General features: G+C 42.3%; 1 protein-coding gene and 1 long non-coding RNA gene across 22 annotated transcripts in view; one reads left to right on the plus strand and one right to left on the minus strand.

The window, feature by feature from the left end:
- The window catches only part of LOC139621280 (uncharacterized), a 563233-nt gene that overhangs the window by 325990 nt on the left and 216791 nt on the right, over positions 1-20452 (minus strand). The window lies entirely within an intron of this gene.
- Positions 1-20452, plus strand: part of LOC139621276 (receptor-type tyrosine-protein phosphatase delta-like) — a 345696-nt gene that overhangs the window by 232092 nt on the left and 93152 nt on the right. For all 21 annotated transcript variants that reach the window (XM_071477579.1, XM_071477582.1, XM_071477583.1 and 18 more), the window contains one exon: positions 17371-17556. In XM_071477579.1, coding sequence (XP_071333680.1) covers positions 17454-17556 — 103 coding nt within the window. In that variant the 5' untranslated portion in view covers positions 17371-17453. The remainder of the gene's footprint in view (positions 1-17370; positions 17557-20452) is intronic.

The raw sequence follows: 20452 nt of genomic DNA on the forward strand, positions 1-20452 counted from the left end.
TTAAATTTACTCTGACAAGCAAGCTTGCTGTGTTTTGGCAAAACATGTTGCTGTGGGAACCCAAAAACTTCACAATTTCTGAACAAAAGTGGCCCATATGAGGTGCTCAAAAGACTTGACATGAGATTTGAGAAGGGGTCTTCAGCAAGTCTTTGCCTAAAGTCCCTTTTTACTCTCAAAGTAGTCAAGATGTCTGTATTATATTTGCATATTTATGAGAAATGGGTGTCACAGTGATTAAGTTAACTGGAAGCCAGTTCTGCAGAGTGTGGATAATGAAAGCATATAAAATGTGAAAGTCAGAGGACATTTTCTTAAAAATATCTCTGTCAGCCTTGTGGCAGAGTTGGTGAAGTTTGACTTCAACAAGATGATGAACACATACATGTGATGATTCATGTCAAAAGATGGTTTAGTGGTTGCTATGATTGTTATAAGCTGTTAACAATATCGATGATGGACTTTTGTATGTTAGAAGTGGTGGAAAAGCACTTGAACAGCATGCTCAAGGATTATTTTTAGCTTAAATATCAAAACTTACAGGATGACAACCCAAGTTCTCCTGTACAAAGAAATGACCTGAAGCGACAATAACTCCAGAGCTATTTTCACCAGACATTCATGTTGTGTTTAATAAACATGGAACCAATATGGACTTCATTACTTCGTGCTTGAGACCAACGTAGCTCAGTTGCCCCAGACAAGTAATTAGAGTTCACACTGAGGCCTGACTCTAAAATACAGTCATTATCCCAGCAAAAAATACAACCTTTCCAGGTCACATCACTTTGTTTGCAGCAGTAAAACAAGTTTATTTCTGCATTGAGCCACCATTATAGTAGCCCCAATCCACTTGCCAGCATTTTATAGAGCACAGAGTGATTGGGGGCGACTGAGAGATTCAATAAAAATGTGGTAACACAATTGGCTCAACACAAGGTAACTGTGTGAGCGTGACGATATTTGTGTGGAATTTGTGTTTGATTATAGTATCATTTTATATACCAGTGTATGCAATGTGTGTGCAGAATAGTTTTCATCACCCTAATTTAACAAGCGCCTCATGAGTGATGCCCACAACCAAGGCACCAAATTCTTTACAACCCCCTTAAGAGCTAATCAGCCATCTTGCAATGAAGCAGTCGAGTTTATATTGGCCCATCTTGCACAATAGTCCCAATGTACGCTTGTTGTGAAGCTCAAAGGTCTTGGCAAGACCGAAACTCATCCTGTTGTTGTCTTGGTGATTATAGAATGCAGACAGGAAAAAAAAACAGACCATAATCTGAGAGGGCAAAAATTAGGCCAAAGTACTTATGGCAACTGTGGGCTGGAGTGTGGACACAAGTTTCTCACAACAATTAGAAAACATCCCTGGCAAAATTGCCCTTGGAAAGGGAGATCAGCCGTGAATTTTCAATCAACTCAACTTTGCTCTTGCAAGAGTTATGAATCAGCAAAAAATCTTGTCTAACCAGTTTTCAGGGGCACAGTTTGCAATGTGCTATTGGGTTGGGTCTGTTCATGTTGAAAATGTATGATGAATACACAAGTCGGCGACACTGTGAGCTTAAATTAAGCTGCTGTAAAATGGCGTAGTCTTGTAGAGGTTTCGGTAGAGGTTGTAGAGGTCTTCTTTATAGTTTTATCATAATGGAAATGTACAGTATACACAACAAACGTGTCCATATATCAGCCTCTGAGCAGACGTTACTATAGATGATAAAGAAGAAATAATGCTACTTTAGCTTTGGTGACTCAGTCTCGCTCCAGTTGAGCGTTTAAATTTTTAGTCATCAATTTGAACCAGACCCAATGAAGTGCTCTCCCTCATCTTTCCCAAGAGGCACCCCTTGAATGAGGATCTGTGGGAGGATCCTGCTCAAACTCTGGCTTTCAGCATGCTGGAGACACAGGCTGTACTCTCAAAAACTATACACTTCATCAAACACACCAGTGAAGGGGAAGGGGAGGATGACCCCACTCACATATACACAACACTACTGGCACCATCGCCAATTTATCACAAGTAATTTCCTCAGCTCTTGACCTTTGACCCCTCCCTAGGGCTGTGTTTGTATTGAGGGCAACGTGCCATTGTCTAAACTGTCTGTCTGAAGCCTCCCTAGAGGGACATGGTGGTGTTTGCAGGAGAAATATGCTGCTTAAGCCACTGGTGGTGAATCCACCCTTGTGCCCAGCATGTATTTCTGTCTCTGTGTGTATGTCTGTCATTGTCTTCTCAGCCCTCTGGTGTTTTATGCATGCTGCTCATTAGCCAGACAATGGCCACTTACCATGAAATGTCGTTCAGGGCAATATGTCAGAAAACCCTTGGGATGAAAGAAGGGAGGGTGGCAGCAGAAAGCAGTGTGCTCAGACAGAAAGAGGAAGGCTGGAGCAAATGGACAGAGAGGTGAACGTAAAGGGAATGACAGGGAACGTCCATCGACAGCTTGAGAACAAAAGAGACAATGTGTGCAACAAACGAGGAGACGGTTGTATGTTTTTCTCTGCAACAATCCCTGAATAAAGAAGGAGCATCACCTCAGTTCAATCCAACAACCTGCCATTCCGAACAGTGACATTACAAGCGAGCCCAGTGAGTCAGACTGCCCTGACCTCTTGTGCTTGTGAGATCTAGCAGAACAAGGCAGTGCAGCCACTGCATGCATCAGCCACACCGCTGCAACCCTGACTGAGGCACTAGCTCCATCCAGTGTATGCTGGCTCTCCTCCCCTTACATCACCGCGTCTGGAGGCGGAAGGTGGGGAGGGGGTACAAGATTAATGATGTTGCTAACCGCGTATTTATCATCCGGCTGGAGAGTAATGCGACACCTTTCTAATCTGAATATATTTCATTGGGCTGTTATGGCACTCAGCCCTGGGTCCTATGTATGTGTGTGTGTGCGTGTGTGTGCTTGTACCTCTCTGCGTCACTGGAAGTGTATTTGAATGTTAATCATATCTGCATGAGTTTGTGCACGAGAATGCGTGTGCTTGTAAAGGCATGAGAGTACTGTGATACCAACTAGCTGCCATAATCGTTTGTGCTATCTACCCTGGCAAAACGGCCCTGTGGTAATTAGATAAAGAAGAAGTTCCTCTTTTCAGCATGTTGGGGCCACGCTCCCTGAGATCCTCTCTTCTGATTTTCAGCTGCCTTATCAGGTGAACACCCTTCTTCCATCCTCCTCTCCATCTCTCTCTCTCATTCTCCTACGACTTCTTTTTGGCAGTCAGCAGAAATCAAGATGGATGTCTCCTCAAAAGAGATGGGGCGATAGGGAATGCACAAGACCAAGATGAGGCCTGATAGGACCTACATTGGGCCTCCTGTCAGATTGGCTCCACTGTCACCAGGGCTGCCAGAACTACCGAGGAATTTTGGAACAGGAACTGCCTGGTTTAAAGGATACTCTGTTGTGGGTGTTTTCAGATGGGGAACTTGCAAGCTCAGTAGGTAGTTTATCCGCGCACAAGATCACAGATAAATGTTGAATTATGCAATAGTTTGGATCCCTTACACTATGTCATATTTAAAGTTAGCCTACTAATCCATTAATGTAGTAGAATTTTAAAAGAGGGCTTCAGAGAAGTGTGTGAAATCTGTTCTGCATACATTTTCTAAATCCACCCCGGTGTTTGTTCTTGCATATGTGGTCAAAACATGGTCAAGTGCATTTGTAAAAAGGCAGGATAAGCACGAGATGTAGCACTGGTCATGGGGAATAAGGATTAACAAAATTCAATGACAATACAGAACATTCAAATGAATACTGGTTGTACCAATAATTAAATGTTTAAGTCCATAGCCAATTACAATCAGTCACAAGGTAGAGCCTTAGTTATAAGATAGTCTTTGTACTGTCAGGAATCCCCATCTTCAGCATTCAAAGTGTAGAGCGTACAGGCTTATATTCTACTCAACAATCACAGCGGTGACAAGGCTGTCAAAATTTTATGCTGGAAGGGAGTACACACATGGGCACACTTTCTCGCACAAAGAGGCTTTCTCTCTGAGATTATGTGTCTTGCTTTCTTGTGTACCCTTTGCCAATCTGCCATTTATGCAAGTGAATATATTTCAGACTCTGCAGCTTATTGTGCACTTCATTGTTCAAGTTCATTGTAAGGCAACAAAGGGAGAGAGGGAGTAAGACGATGGTTTTTCAAGTGAGAGATTTGGATAAGGCCCTCTACCCACGAACTAACCTGCCCACCTACCCATGCTTATATTAAAGTCATCACAGTGTCTCCTTGACTTCAACACCTGACAAATTCAGGAACACTGGCGGTTGCTAATGTTAAAGAAAAGGCTTGGATTCACCTTTGCTTAAGGTGGGCCAAATATTCAAGACACCTTACAATGTGATATGGAAGATGGAATAATTTCCTGATGCCTTTGAAGCAGTCCGACAATGAGTTAACATTGAAAGAGACATAGGATTCACTTTTGAGTTTGTTATCATTGGTGGCTCGGGGACCAATTTCTCACCTGTCATGTACAAGATCCAGGTTCATTTCCCAGCCAGTGCAGGAACCTTTTCAACCTCCATCATGTCAAAAAAGAATAATGAGTCTGGTGATAGAACAGCACTGACTGACTCATGATGTTTCAGTGTCATTACAGCCCTGAGCATCTTTGGCCAGACTTCAGCACCATTCCCCACCATAGTGCTCACATGAATCCCCAGAGGGAGGGACAGTTTATCTGTAACAGTCAGCAGCTGGTGTCTGCCCCAAAGACTCCAATAGCCCCCAGCTCACGTTGCCACTTCAGATTCTAGTCATTTAGCAAACAAGTCAATCATGCACAAGGCAACTGACAGTGACTTGCCAACGTCCCCTGTGAACCCAAATATAGAGACGAGGGGGCAAAGACGAGTCATAGCTTGCTGGGTCATGGAAATTAGGTCAAATTGGTCATCAGCAAAGTATCTGGGTCTAGCATTCTGCTCTAATGATTGCTGGTGAGATTGTTTGTAGTGAGAAAAGATCGGGGGGCCCCAGTGTCATCTGGAGTCCACCTCTGTTCATTTAATTTAGTCCCTGCCATATGCCAGATCAGGGAGTTTAGAATTATAATCTAAACTAAGAATCTTTTACAAATGTCCCAGCACTGGAATTCATGAGTAAATGAGCAAAGAACCATTTAGACATTTATGTAGTGGAATTGCAAAGGAATCTGTGGCCACCCAAAAATGTAAAATGTTGTTCAGGCAAATGAACAGAATTTTCTCTGCACTGTACTGGTGGTACTTTTTGTCACAAAAGCTTTGAAGAATTTAAAGGTAGGGTTGTGAACGATAAACCGATGCGACCGGATATTCGGTTCAACAAGTGAGAGATACGGCTGCATCGGTAGCAGCCTCCTCAATCGATACGAATTATCAATAAATTCCTAGATGAATTGGTTATAGAGTCATGGATCGGGTATCGCGAGACTTTGAATTGGTTGGCGGCATTACACACGCGCCAGGTCTCTAAAACAATGCGAGAGCTGAGGCTGCCCGCGAAACGCCGTAGCTGCCCAGCTGGCATTAGCATGAGTGATAAACAAGGGACGACACGGAAAATGGAGGAGGTGGAGAACGAAAGCGTCAGCCTGACCGAAGGTGATAATGCACCGAGAAAGATTTTCAACGCATCAGGGAAACAAAAATCCAAGGTGTGGACCGTTTTTGGGTTTTATAAGAAGGAAGGGAAGCTCGAACAAAGTTTGTTGTTACTATTCTGTGCTACTTTTACCTCTGGAGTTCCCATCCAATGATTCAGCCAGACTTTTTTTGGTCCATGTCTAAAAATAAATACATTGACATGTGATTTTGTTGTTCTGTTTTTGTTTTGTTTTTTTGCCAGTGCCAGTCTTTTACATATTTAAAAAGAAACTATTGGACTGTCACTTTCATAGACTTGGCTTCTTTATTATATAAAATATCTACAACAAATATTCACCATAGAATCGAATCGTATCGTTCTTACACTGTATGGAATCGATTTGTATCAAATCGGTCTGTAATAAAAGGATATCGTTTTTGAATCGAATCGTAACCTGTGTATCTAGATGCATATTGAATTGTTTATCACAGAGAGATGTGCAACCCTATTTAAAGGCTATGCTGCTTTTAAAGTCAGATAGATTAGATTTTTTTTTATATACTATCCAACCTCAACTGGAAATTCAATTTCAGTTGTAAACAAAAAAATTAATTATTGTATTATCCTTGTATCTGTAAGGCAGACACAATCATACATGTCCCTCTTGTATCACATTCCTTGTCTGATAAAACTGATTTAGATGTAGCACTGGAAACCTAGGAGCTGAAACTCTGTAGTGTCATGAAAGCAGTGTTTGATGGCTGACAACGTTGGTGGCATTAACTTGCTTGCTGTCTTTTGTCACTGGGCTAAAGGAAACAGTAATGTGTGCACACAAATTCCCCTTCTATTGGATTCAATTAGCTTCACAGAGATGAGAAATGTTATAGCTTTGTTGTGTTTTTCTTTCATCATGTGTAGCAGAGCCCAGTACTCTCAAATGTTCTCATTTGGTTTTTGTAGCTTTATTTGTCTGGCATTGACAATGTTACCCAAAAATAGATTTTGGAACAACTGGAGCAGAATCTGCATTACATTAACACAAGAACTGTACATATCTCCACAACAAGTTTTCTTTGGCTAAAGCAAGGGGTGAATGCCTTAGTAAATCGCCTGTAACCACAGTTTTTTTATCAAGTAAATAAAGAAAGATGATAAAAGTCTCCATTAAATATGAAATATAAGCAAAAGAGAATGTCAAACTCATTCATTTTTACATTTTCTCACTGTTGTGCAACAGGAAAATATCTATTCAGCTAACTTGTACTGTAGATAGAGAGTTAATCATCAGTAAGTTAGAGTAAGATAACAGCTTTGTTTTGATTTAATAGCAAAAAGGTTATCAGAATCGGTTGGGGTCACAAATATTTAAAGTTTGCTGAATGCAGTCAAGGGCAGCTGACCTAACATTTGCCATAAATTAAAACCCCCACCTTTATGTGAATATGTAACTTAATTTGGATTATCAAAGCACTGACCAAAGAGCAGAGTGGAAAGTTACTATGTTTACTTATGGCCATCAGTCAGTCCCTAAGGTGAATTACTATTGGATTTACTTGCACAATCATGTGTCAAACAGTCTAAGTACAATGTAAACATAAAAACAAGCTTGGGACCTCTATGCTAACAAGGTAACCCTTGAATTCAAGGTTACAGTCTGCTGCAGTTCCGAAGTGCACACACAGGCATATGCACACACACGTACTCTCAACATCACCTACCCACATACACTCAGACACATGCAGACCCACATACACGCATGCATGCACAGACAAATACGTCTCTCTCCCTGTAGTGCCCTCCTTGGCAAAATCTCAGTGCCAGTCTCTTAATGAAATGCTCAATTAGGGTCTTTAAATAGGTAATTATGCAGTGCCTAATCCCCTAGCTCCTGGGCCCTATCTCATTTAGATGACACTTGGGCAGGCAAAGTGGGAGGGGCAAGCACTGGGGCCTTAGTTTCTGTCATCAAAGCCCCTCTGTGGTGGCACAGGCGGCCCTGTTAATGATAAGGCACATCCAGGCAGTCAGTCAACAGCGACTCCCAGTGAGGGCCACTGACAGCATGGGAGATGGCAATGTCAAGCTTGACAGTGTCTTAATCATGTTTGTGAGTGTTCGGGGGTGGACTGTATTGGGTTGGGGGAGCTTGTATAAAGGTTTCTAAGAGGGTGTTAGATGTAGAGCGAGAGCAGCAAAGACCGTTTGTGTGATGTGGGTTTATATGCATTTTTGTGAGGATTACCAAGTTAATTTTATATGAAACAAGGACAGAGGGAGAGAAAATCACTTCCAAATGTCAAACTGTGCATTTGGCAGAACAGTTCTGATTTCCTGTACTGACATTTGTTTGAAGGTGGCATTTGATTTGAATTTCAATCTCCAAACTGTGGCTGGAGAAAAGGACCTATTCATTCATTTTCAGTAGCATAATAAAATGTCTTGTTCATGTGCTACAATATACCATCACTGACAGGGAACTGCTCTTGTTTTGTTGCTAACGTAGCAATGGCAAGCATTTGTCTTAGTGAAACGACAAAGGGGGAATTGTTGCTTTTGCCTTAGGGTGAACCATTGCTTTCCCTCAACTGAGTTGCACAAGCAGCGTGCACTGCATTTCATGAGAACAATAGCTTAGCTTGGCTAAAACACCTTTCAAGGGCGTCCAAGAACTAAAAAAAAAAAAAGTTTAGCTTTTCAAATCTATTAATCAGCAGCGCCCACATCAAAGTGCTCAGTAAACTTTAGTAAGAATACTTGAACCTCTGAAATATTGAAGCAGCTTTCTAAAATGCTGTTCATCCCCACCTAGCATGTCCTTTGACAGTCTTATCAGGATATAGATGGAAAAGCAGGAACAACACAATTTCACCTCTATCTGTGTATTCAGCAAAAACATCTCATATCTGTGATAATATTTTTTGTCCCATTGCCCTCCCTGTTGGCACTGATGTATTTTCATGCAAAAACCCTTGATAAGCTTCTGGTTCTAATGCTGCCTGTCTGTTCTTTCAATTGTTGACTCAGGCTTTCTTATCAAATTTGAGTCATGGCAAAAACACCAGTGCCCAAAACACTGACAAACAAGAACTACTTGGCCAACTTTTTTTTTGGCAAATACCCAAAATGTAGTGAGACGGGATAACAGTTATGCATTGCTTGAAGCCTATTGATAAAAGTGACACATATAATTCACACTAGTACAGCAACATTATCACCTTTTAATTTAGCTTTGATTAGTGACACAGAGGGGCAAGAACTACTTAAGAAATCCATATGGATCGACACTAAGGCCTTATGATGAGTGCACTCATGAAAACATCCACAGCATCACCTTAGGTAAAAGATAGCACACTGTGTGCTAGGCTAATTGAAGGGAAATTTTCCCGCCGTTGCCATAGTACAGAAACCATAACGTGGCATTACATTTTAGCTCAGGGTATATCGAGGCAAATTAGCATTTAGATAATGCGAGATACTTGGCATTTTAATTATTTTGCTGCCCTATGAGTGTAGCGTGTATGCCCCAAGCGCCTCCTTACATCTTTCATGTACGCCTAAGTAGTGCATTTACATACCAAACGGCCTGGCTTGTGTACAAAAGCCACTAAAATGTCACTAACACACAATGTACCTTGGTGTTCAATTGTTTCGAAAAGATAAGGGAGCATATTGTTGTTGACTTATGCCATATGTATTAGCGGGCAACACAATTCCCAGTGCTGTGTTATTCAGTTACTTTCAATAGAGCTCTATTGTGATGTTTTCTGCCATGTCGGCGAGTGGCAGCAGAATGCTGTTTTGTCTGTTCGAGGGCTCTGTGCTTTCCATAAAGCGACGTGAGCTCAGGCTGGGAACAACCTCCCTCTCACCCTCCTTCCTCTCTCTCATTTTCTGTGCCTCACGGAAGTGAGATTATTCATCCTCCCACAGATCGTTGCAGTGTTGGGGGTAGATGTCAAAGTGCCAGGAGCATGTGGTGCAAAGGGTATGCGTGCCTGTGCTCGGCTTGTATGTGTCTATTTGTGCACATGAACGCCTGAGTTTACATTTGTGAGCATGTATGTGTAGGAGTTGTTTGTTTCAGGCTGCATCTATTTGATTGGATGCGGACCTGATCCTGAGTTTGTGGTTTTGAGGGTGAGTAGAGTTTGTGCCATGTTTCTTATTCTCTCATTCTTTCACCTGCTGTCATCTCTCCAGTGCCCTTCAGGAATCAATACCTTTAGACTGCCAAAGTGGCCTCGCAACTATCATCCCCTGTTAAGCAGTGCCTGCCTTTTCTCTCTCCATCCCTCATTCCTCTCTTCCACCTCTCTCACGTTGCCTGTGCTTGGCGTACAAGCACAGACGGAGCGTGAGAAAAGCTGGCAGTGAGGCACATTCCCTTGCTTCCATCCCTCTGCCTCCACCTCTCCCGCTCTTTACCCTACAGTGTGCTCTCCTCTCCCTCCCTTCTTCTTCTCCTCCTTCCTTCCACATTGCTTTCCCCTGTCCCCCTCTCCTTCCTGTTGCCACCTCTCTCCCTCTCTGCCTCGTTGCTCCCCTTATCCATTATATTTCCACCCCTCTGCTCCGCCCCCCTCTCGCTCCCCCTTCCTTTTTTCTGGTTCATAATATGTAACATGATTTAGCCCTCCCCTGTTCATGCGGCGTAAATTTAATCCCAGCCATTCCAGGTTGGCCGCTGCTGCTGCTGCGTCTACCATTTTTCTCATTTTCCCCCCATCCCGCCACACACTCTGCTCCCGACACAATAGACTCCTCAAGATTCAGCCTGTTTGCATGATAACAAGTTCTTTCCTTATACTAAATGCTGATGTGCAAGGTCAAGCACAACCCAAGTGGCACCTGCCTGTGCTATAGAAGCCGACCACACTGTGACAAGCAAACACATAGCACAAGGGAAGGCCTCTCAATAAGCCGACAATCATTTGAATAGTTTACACATCTCACACACCAGCCCAAAGGCTGATTATACTCTGCTGTGGTTTTATCTTCCGCCATTACTGCTGTCAATTAGAGTTCAATAGGAAGTGTGTGTACCTGTGTCACCAAGGTCAAAAGGAGGTGATCCAAACATGCAGACAAGGATGAAAAATGTTGTTTTGCTTTTTTCCTCTCTAAACTCCCCAGTGTCCCTAAAGCTTATCCAATAGCTCCATAACCTCTTGTTTGTGTGTGTGTGTGTGTGTGTGTGTGTGTGTGTGTGTGTGTGTGTGTGTGTGTGTGTGTGTATGTGTTTGTTTGTTTGTGTGTGCCTGTGTGAGCACTGCGTGTTGGTATACGTTCAGGGAGCAGCACAACAGGGCACTGGGATAATCAGTCACTAGACTGCAGGTCAGGGTCTTGCACTGTGGGGACCATCCATCTGAACCCAACAGCTGGTGGGAAACATGGGGCGAGGAATGAGATGAGAGAGAAAGATGGGTGAAAAGAGAGAGAGAGAGAAAGAGAGAGAGAGAAAGCGGCGAGGTATACCAGGTAGAGAGAAAAGTCAAGGAGAGGCTATTGAAAACAAAAAGAGCACACAGAACGAGTGGGTGGAGGAGGAGTATTTGCAAGCTGATGCTACACGGTCATTTTAGTGACTGAAGTGTATGCTCAAGGTCAGTTTGGGTGGGCTGAATCCTCATGAGGACACAACCTTGCTCTTTGCACCCAAACAAGGTAGCAGTTTTCAAATTGAAACACATTCTCCTTGACCTGTGTTTTCTTTCTTCTTTTTTTTTTTTCTTTAATACAAAGTTATTTTTTAACGAATGTTTATGCTCTATGAAGATGTGTAACCTTTACTTGCTGTGGGAAAATTGTCACAGAAAAGGCCCAACAATATCATTTGATTAATGACAGTGTTCACAAGCTAGGTGAATAAATGTTATTTTACACTATTTGTGCTGTGACATTTCAAAGTCCAGTTCATTTTCCAGACAAAAAAAGGGGGATGGCTTTGAAATCTCTTGGTACTAATTTGCAACGGACACACAATTGAGATGGGACTGTGATAGCTTCCTTGTACTAAAGCCGCAGCAGGTGCTTTTAAACCAATTATTAGACAGACAAATGTCATCAGACCCAATTAGCTCCCTGCTGTGTGTTTCATGTTGGGTGATTCATTCATAAGAACACAAGATATAACCAAAGACATCAGCTACAGCACTAGCAGCATTTCCTTGTCAAAAATTAGTCAGGCTTGCATGCAGAACTATAAACCCTGACTTTCTCAAACAGAAAGTCAGGCGGTACCACCCAAAGGATAGTTTATGACCGTGGGAGGCTTGTTTGAGGGAGGTCAGGGGTGGCAAGAAGGGAGGGGGAAAGAGTAAATAAATAAGTATAGCAAATAAACTCCTCTGATGTGCGGTTGTCAGGGTCTTTCATGTGGAGGCTGCACTTGAGGGCATAGCTTAGCTTAGCTTGAGGGATGGTATTACACATGCCGGCTGATCGGGAGCGATGTGTGAGAAACGGCCTTGTCACTCGGTCTTAAATCACACCATCGCAGGCAGAAGAAGAAGAAAGTAGCGGTTGAGGAAAAAAGAAAAAAAAGAGGTACACAACAGAAAAACAAGGGAAAAGTGGTTGTGAAAAAAAAGAACACCACATAAGAAAGGGACTATGCACTTAAGAGAGACTGAGACTTTATACTGGGGCGTTAAAGAAAGAGTTACAGAAAAAGATAAAAGATGGCTGCAACTATCATGTTAAACACATCGTGACTTAACCCAAACTTCACCTCTCTTGATGAGGAAGTGGGGATTTAAAAAGGAAATGGGTGGGTGTAGATGTATGTGGGTGAGGAGCTGTGCCTTTGATGAGCTTATTTTATAAATCTGGTCATATGATATTTTAAAAAACCCTGAGGGCACAATGAGTGGGTGCCTGTCACAGGCAGCCATGCTTTGCTGTTTTCACTGCTGTTGGATGAGGAGACATGCTAATTCACAGCAACCTGTGGCCCTTTATATGCCCTTTGACCTTGTGGTTAATATGACAGTGGTATATGCCATGCCACTCTGCAGTGCTTTTAATGCTGGGTTCTAATGCATCTTATTCCTGTCCCTGCCGTTCTCTGAGCCATCTCAGCAGAGGGCAGGTCAATGGCACCTACAGGTACATAGACATAAAGGGAAGATGTGTGCAGCTATATTGATTTACATAATGTTCATAATTTCAGTTCTATCTTAAAGTACAGCATTTATGTACATGGGCATGTTCAGTGTGTTCAATTATGTGCTGCAAATATGCTAAATAATACAGCCACATGTACTACAACCCAATTGGTATTCAGACACATTAATGGCAGGTCAGTATTTATTTATTTTTCTGGTAATTATCAAATAACTTTAAAAGTGGTAAATGTTTTTTTTTTTTTTTTTAGTATTTTTAATATAATCCCAGATTAATATAATACAGTGAACAAAGATATATTAAAACAACAATGAGTAACGGAAAAGAATAATAAAACACTATCAAAATGGTAGTATCAATTTACAGTAATGTTTTGGTTATAATTAAAGTATAAATATAACAAGGCTTACAATGAGGAATTGTAATTGCAACATCATATCAGCAGTGATGTACTATGTTTCTTCGTCTGAGAACACACACACACAAAGTGCAAATTTCAATACAGGTTCATCAGTGTTAAAGATGTTGGATAACTCCTCTCCAACATATCATGCTTTATTCCTCAAACGTCAAATATCACGCCTTCATCAGGGTGTTATGTTGGAGAACAATTTAATTACGTATTATGTCAAAAGCAAATGGAAGGTGGTGGAATTGTCATCAGCTGCAGCCCTGACTCCTGTCCACCATGTGTCAACTCACTGCTACTTAACTCTACAATAGCAGCCAGGCTTCAGAAGCTGTTTCTGAGGCAGGGACTGTCTCAGCGTTGGGGCAAAACCAAAAAGAGGGATCACAGAGATCATTGCAGAACTAACACAGCAGCCTACCCTGCATGCTCAGTACGCTAACCCTGCATATAGCTGTATTTTGAAAGTGTGCATGTGGGGGGTAATTACTGCATTCTTTTACTCTGCTAGTCCAGAGGGAAATAGAAAGTCCTGCCTCATAAAATGAAGCAAATTCTTATTTGCTCTGCCTGGCTGGGCATGATACTAGGCAACTTTTTATAACACAGCACAGTATGGATCACATCCTCTGTAGTTTTGCCGTGCTTTGTCCTTGCATGTGTTGGGCTAATTACAGAGGGATTGGCCTTAATAGATTTGGTGGCATTTTTGTGGTTGCTTTGGTCCGTTAGGATAACATACCATAACTACACTATTTCCATGAAGTTCAATTCAGTTTGTGCATCAGCCTGAAATTAAAAACACCCCGTTTAAAAATTCCCTGGAGCTGGCCACAGTGAAATTAGTCAACTTGCACGAAGGATGAGCATAATGTGGTATAACCGCTATGCTCAAACCCATATTGAATTGGTTAAAAATGGCACCATCAGTAGCATTCTCATGTCAGCATTTGTTTCCCACTGGTTTGTACTTGGTTTGCCAAGATATTACGGCATGTGAGAGAACATGGAAAGACACAATTGGCGTGAAGCTGATGTTATGAACCTGCTGCTTTGGAGAGCTCATAACTATTCTGCCTGCATTCTTTCCCATAACAAGTTTATTGTGGTATAGCTGGAATATAAGATAAATATGACCGATTCTTTTGTTTTTACCCCCTTAATAATATCGCTTGTCTCAATAGACCAGAATACCAAACACACACGCACGCCCAAATGAGAACCAGCCATTACGGAGAATATAAACATCCCTCCCTCCCTCCTTCTCCTCCACATTTCTGATAAAGATCATGGGGAAGGAGAGAGAGTAGACAGCTCAACAGCCCCTTTCTCTTTCTTGCCACACACTCCCCCCTTTTCTAATTAACATTGTGCATGTTGTCAGGCTTTGTTTAATAATGCATGATTGCTATCAGCAGCAAAATCCTTTGAATGAAGCACCACTGAATGGGAACACAATAATACCACCGGGGGCTCAGGAAGAAAGACAAGATTGTTTTTTCTTTCTATTGTAATAAATGTTCAATGGAAAGCATCAGTGCCAGTGAAGGAGCAGAGTGCAACGCAAAATGGCCATGTTGAGGATAAAATGGGCAAAGGTGGTCCTGCTTTTGAGGGAGTCTTTTTATATTGAATAAAGGAAATGGAAAGTATCATTTGTACTCATGTACCTGTTTGTACATGTAATTACATATGCATGCGCACAAGATTTAATACAAAAAAGCTGCAGTTTTAGGCTAAATCCATTTTCTGATAACAATGTATTTGGCAAACTGCTGCCTTTCTGCTAGATCTGGCAGGTGGTGTGTCTATCCTCAGCACATTACGAAGGAATCTGCAGTGCAATTTACTTACTTAAAAATTAACACCATAAATCATCACCAAATATAACAGCCTTAATTTTGGTATAAATCAAGGTTTTGGTGTATGTGCGTCTGAGGGTGTGGTGGTGGTTATTGGGGGTGGGGGTGGGGTGGGGGGGGTTTCACTGCTTGGTTGTCTCACTGGTGGTTACACAACATACAGATGGTTGGTTTGCCTCGATCAGCTTGTGTGTATGTGTGTAAATGGGTGTGTGTGTGTAAATGGGTGTGTCTGCATGACGGGCATGAATAGAGAGGGGGAGGGCTGCTGAGTACTGTTCCTTGTGTGCTGCATAATGTCATGTCATTATGGAAATTCACACTTCATTAATTAACTCAAAGGCTATCACTTAGATTTGGAGGGGTAGATGTGTAAAACAATAACTGGAGGGGACAGACAGCTGTACCTGCACTATGTATGGATCACACTGCTTTTCTATCCATTCACACCCTGCTCAGCGTTTTCCAGTCCAATTGATTCTAATCTAATTCACAGTCGCAACAAACACTACTCATGTGAAAATATCTAATATCTAGCGTGCTCAAATGTATGTATATGTGTACGCATCTGTGTTTGTAAGAAGTGCACGTGTGTGTATATGTGTGTGTCGGAGGTGGTGTGAGCGGGGGATGAGATTGCCTCAAATTGATTCCCTTCGCCACACGTCCCCCGCTCTTGCGCTTGCTGCTAGCCCTGCAGCGCTCAGAGACAGGTAGTCGTGTCTATCTCCCCCCAGCACAAATCGAGTGTGACAGGTGCGCTATCTTCCCGTCTTTTCTGCCATTTACAGCCCACAGAAATGAAAGAGGGAGAGCTAGGAGCGAGAAAGAGGATGATTGGTAACAGGGAAATGAGGTACTTTGTCATCATCGGGCCTACTGATTGGGTTTAGGGGGGCTTGTTTTTCTTTCCTTTTTTTTGTTTTTTTTTTCTTTTTAGTGGGTGGCGGTCAAATCTGCAGATAAACAGTCCAATAAATATTATTTGTAGCAAAAGGATTTATACGCACAGTCTCCTGAATAGACAGCTACTGAAACTGCAGAATTCCAAAACCTCAAGAGATCACACATGTTTTGCGTATGTTCACGTGGCTTATAAAGTATCTGAAATGTCATGGTGCAAAAACCATGTACTGGTCTGCCTCAACAAGTCACCGCATCTGAAACAACAGCATCCTGCAGAACAATGCAGGCAAACCTGGTAGCATGCTAACCAGCAGTACAGTATGTCATCAAAGCTCACACACTTGGATTAGCTGGGAGCTGTGCTACGAGCCGAAGACTACTGCAGAGCATCCATCACTAAGGATCAAGCGCTGGCTTAAGCAAATGGATGACAAGGGATAGAGCCGGTCTGCAGCTAATACTAGCTACTGTATCACATTGATTTTTACAGCCATGTAGTGGCCCTTCGATAAAAGGCTTAAACATGAATGGCAACACTTGGCCACTCTGTCTTATAGATTTTATTTGTTGTTTGAGCAGCACTGGATAAAGGAGAAAATGTTTGTGTGTGAGTGTATCTGTGTGTGTGTGTGTGTGTGTGTGTGTGTGTGTGTGTGTGTGTGTGTGTGTGTGTGTGTGTGTGTGTGTGTGTGTGTGTGTGTGTGGAAGCTAAGCAACTCCATCACTTTGTATAGACACTTACAGCTATTAAAGCATCTACTGTGGATTAAATGTGGTGTAAGAAGCATAAATATGTGCTTCAGATGAATTGGTTTATTGAACGTGTAGATCACAATGTAACTAAAAGGCAGCATTTATATCTTGTATTGTGCTTTAAAGAAAAAGACTCAGGAAAGTCTCAGCAGTCTCTAAGTGGACAAATTTACTTAAACTCCCAACTGAAGAGCTACAAAATGGCTTTCAGCATTTATGAATATTTCCTGTATTCCCTGACAATTCTTACATGCAACACAGGCGTTCTTTATTTGAAAAAGATATCAACACTGATCTGAGGAGGACTTAAAATGTTCTCTTATTATGCAGCGTATTTAATTGGTGCTCGCGACCAAAGCTGTGAAGACAAAATCTTATTAGTTCACCCTTTCATCTGTGTGGTTTCTCCCGCTCTCTCTTGCACTCTCTATCTCTCTCCCTCTCATGCACACGTGCACACGCATTGTGTGAAGTGACTATTCCATTTAGAGAACTGTCAGAACATACCCCGTGAGCACATCAGCCTCTTCCTATCCTCTGTCAGCTCCAGCCGAGGCTGTGTGGGGGTATGTCAGAAATGTGCAGGGATAGATAAAACCCGTGGAGCCAAACAGCTTTGTTTCATTCAGTCCCTCTCTCTCTCTCTCTCTTTTTCCTCCCTCCTCCTTCCCTCTCCCTCTTCCTCTCCCTCCTTGCCTTGCATAGGCTGTGAATACCCTGCATCTGAGAAATCAGACCAGACTGACTCACAGGGCTCTGTGAGCCAGTGCCACCGAGGCTGCCAAAGCATGCTGGTGCCAAGCTGTCCCACCATGCACAGAGCCAGACCCACGCTGCTGCTGCCGCTGCTGCTTGTCCTGGGTCTGCTCCTCCACCTCGCTGACGCTCAAAGTAAGTGGACCACTGGCTTTCACATGTGCCTCAAGTGTTGTGTCCTGCTGGGTTGGGACTGGGTGGCAAATGTGGAATTGGTTGTGTTTCTGTTTTTTTAATTGATCATCAGACACAAATACTTCATGTAACACACATGCAACTTAAATAATTCCATAAATCTTCACGAAACACACATGTTGGTATGTACTGTCATGACGTTCCTGATACACAGGGTTGATATTACCACTACCAGTATAAGATGTTCATCTCTTCCAAAAGTAATTGATAAATCAATTTGAATAGGAAATTCAAATATTAATTTTAATTCAGTAAAGGTTTTAGCAAATTAATTCTGTTTTTACAGCCCACACTGTGAAGAATGAAATTATGGGAGGAAACACCAAATCTGTATTAGATACAGTTAAAAAAACTTACTTCAATTAAATGTTTAAGCAGAGTTTGATACTAGAAGACTGTTTTCAAATTCATCTGCTTGAGGGGTAAGTTCCTTTGTCTTAAATTTAAAATGCGCTTTAGGTGTGTAAAAACAGTGCATTTAGAAAGTGTTCAAACCCCTTAATTTTTTTTCCCCCTTTTGACACATAGTCTTATGCCAAAAAAAAAATCTATCTACAGTCAAAATTCCATAATGACAAACAGATTTTTTTTTTTTTTTTTGCAAATTTATGAAAAAGGAAAAACTAAACTATCACATTGACATAAGCATTCAGATCCTTTGCCATGACACTTGAAATTTAGCTCAGGTGGCCATCTCCATCTCCACACAGGATCTCTGGAGCTCAGGCATCTGAATCACCTCTCCTACCATGGCCCTTCTCCCCTGATTGCTCAGTTTGGCTGGGTAGCCAGTTCTAGTTAAAGTCCTGGTTGTTTCACACTTCACATTTAAAAATTATGAACCCACTGTGCTTTTAGCCTTCCCCAGATCTGTGCCTCGCCACAATCCTCTCTGAGCTCTGCAGGCAGCTCCTTCCACTTCATGGCTTGGTTTTTGCTCTGATATGCATTGTCATCTATGAGCCCTTATACAGACAGGTGTGTACTTTTTGAAGTCAAGCCCAATCAACTCAATTTGCCACAGGCTGACTCCAATCATGGTGCAGAAACAACTCAAATATGATCAAGAGAAATGGGAGGCACCTGAGCTAAATTTCCAAAGCAAAGGGTCTGATTACTAATGTCAATGTGATATTTCAGTTTTTCCTTTTTAATAAATTTGCAAAAAGTTCTAAAATTAAGTTTTCACTTCGTCATTATGGTGATTGGGGTGTAAATTGATTTTTTTTTTTTTTTTTAGCATCAAGCTGCAACATAACAAAATGTGAGATAATTAAAGGGATCTGAAGACTTTGTTACAGGCATGATTTTGTGACATCACAACTAGTGCAGCAGTTGTAGTCCCTTATCAGTAAAACCCTAACATGGCTATTGGTAAGTGGTAATTGTAGTGTCATTTTGTGCTTCTCCCTCTCACACACGTCAGGACGCACACACGCATGCACACACAGACACACACCTATATTTTACTGTGATCCATCTATTCAGCTCATAAGAATACAAAATGTGTTCAAGTCCCTATTTTCCAGCTGCTCTTTCTGTCGCAGAAACTATCATGTGAACCAGAAATGCTCAGGCCTCAGCCAAGAATCTCATGATGAGAAGTCATTGGAATTGAGTTACTTGACATCAGACACCTGCCCATTGATGTGTGACAACAGTTTTCAAACCTCATTGAGTTCTGGTCCTGCACCACAGCATCCCCCCTCTGCCACCCTCTCTTTTTTTTTACACTAAGATCCATGAATCATTAGCCTCTGGAGTCACAGTGGGATGAATAAAAGTTTTATTGCTCCCTTTCCACCGACTGAAATCCCCTCAGTTCAGCTGAATATCTCTGAATGAAGGGATCATTCACCCAAGGTCATATACAACAGAGCCACGCAAAGTGAAATTGATGGGTGAGATTTTCAACTTTGTGCTTGAGAAGTGTTCCCTGCAATCTGTTCAAATGTGTTTTGTTTTTCTTCTCTTCCCCCCGCCACATATGTCTCACAGCAGGGGAGAGGCAAATGGAGAAATGTATTCTCTGTCTATCCCCCATTTTATGTGCAGCTCCAGGATTTATTGACACAATTTAATTACGGGACCTTCCCAAAACGGCATTAACGGTCGATAAACGTTAGCATTGAGGGGGCTCTTTAGTAGCTATCTTCGCGCAAACTCCCATCTTCCACAGTCTTGTGTGAATTTACATAACAGCATTTGATGAGGAAAAAAACCTACTATTGCCAAAAAAACTTCCCTCAGACAGCTGTCTTGACAAGACTTCCACTCTCCGTGTCCAGACATTCCACAGTTACATTTGAGCACAAATGTAACAGAGACCTGCACAAGTGCAGTCAGCAGCCCCCAAATCTTGACGCCTCTGTTCTCACCAACCTCCCAAAAACCCCCCATTAATTCCCTTCCTTTAGCTGTCTGGCTCTTAGCAGCTGCTGCTGCCCCATACCCTACTTAGACAGCTGTGCTGGTTCATCATTTCAAAGCCAAAACAAACTTACCATGAGGTAGCCACAGTGGCTGTCTGTTAATGACTGTGGGGGTGTGTGGGAGTCAGGGAGGTCACGGGGATGAGGTGCGTGTCCTGTCTGTAACCGAGGTGCGAGAGCGAGCGCCTGCTCATAGCCAGAACCACTTTAGGCCTTGCACATTAGCCCTGGGATTTATCTTTGCTCCATTCTGCTCTTGCTCTCCCTGATCTCCCAAATGCATGTGTTTGTTCCTCCCCTTCCCAACTCCCTTCTATTGTTATTCTTGCTAATCGTTCTCTTGCCAATTTTCTCCTCATTTCTTATTTGGGCTTTTTCTTTCTACTGCTTTTCCGCCTGCGTCT

Source organism: Trachinotus anak, unplaced genomic scaffold (assembly GCF_046630095.1).
Source record: "Trachinotus anak isolate AG129_WGS33_773 ecotype Australia unplaced genomic scaffold, CSIRO_AGI_Tana_v1 ptg000005l, whole genome shotgun sequence".
Classification (NCBI taxonomy): domain Eukaryota; kingdom Metazoa; phylum Chordata; class Actinopteri; order Carangiformes; family Carangidae; genus Trachinotus; species Trachinotus anak.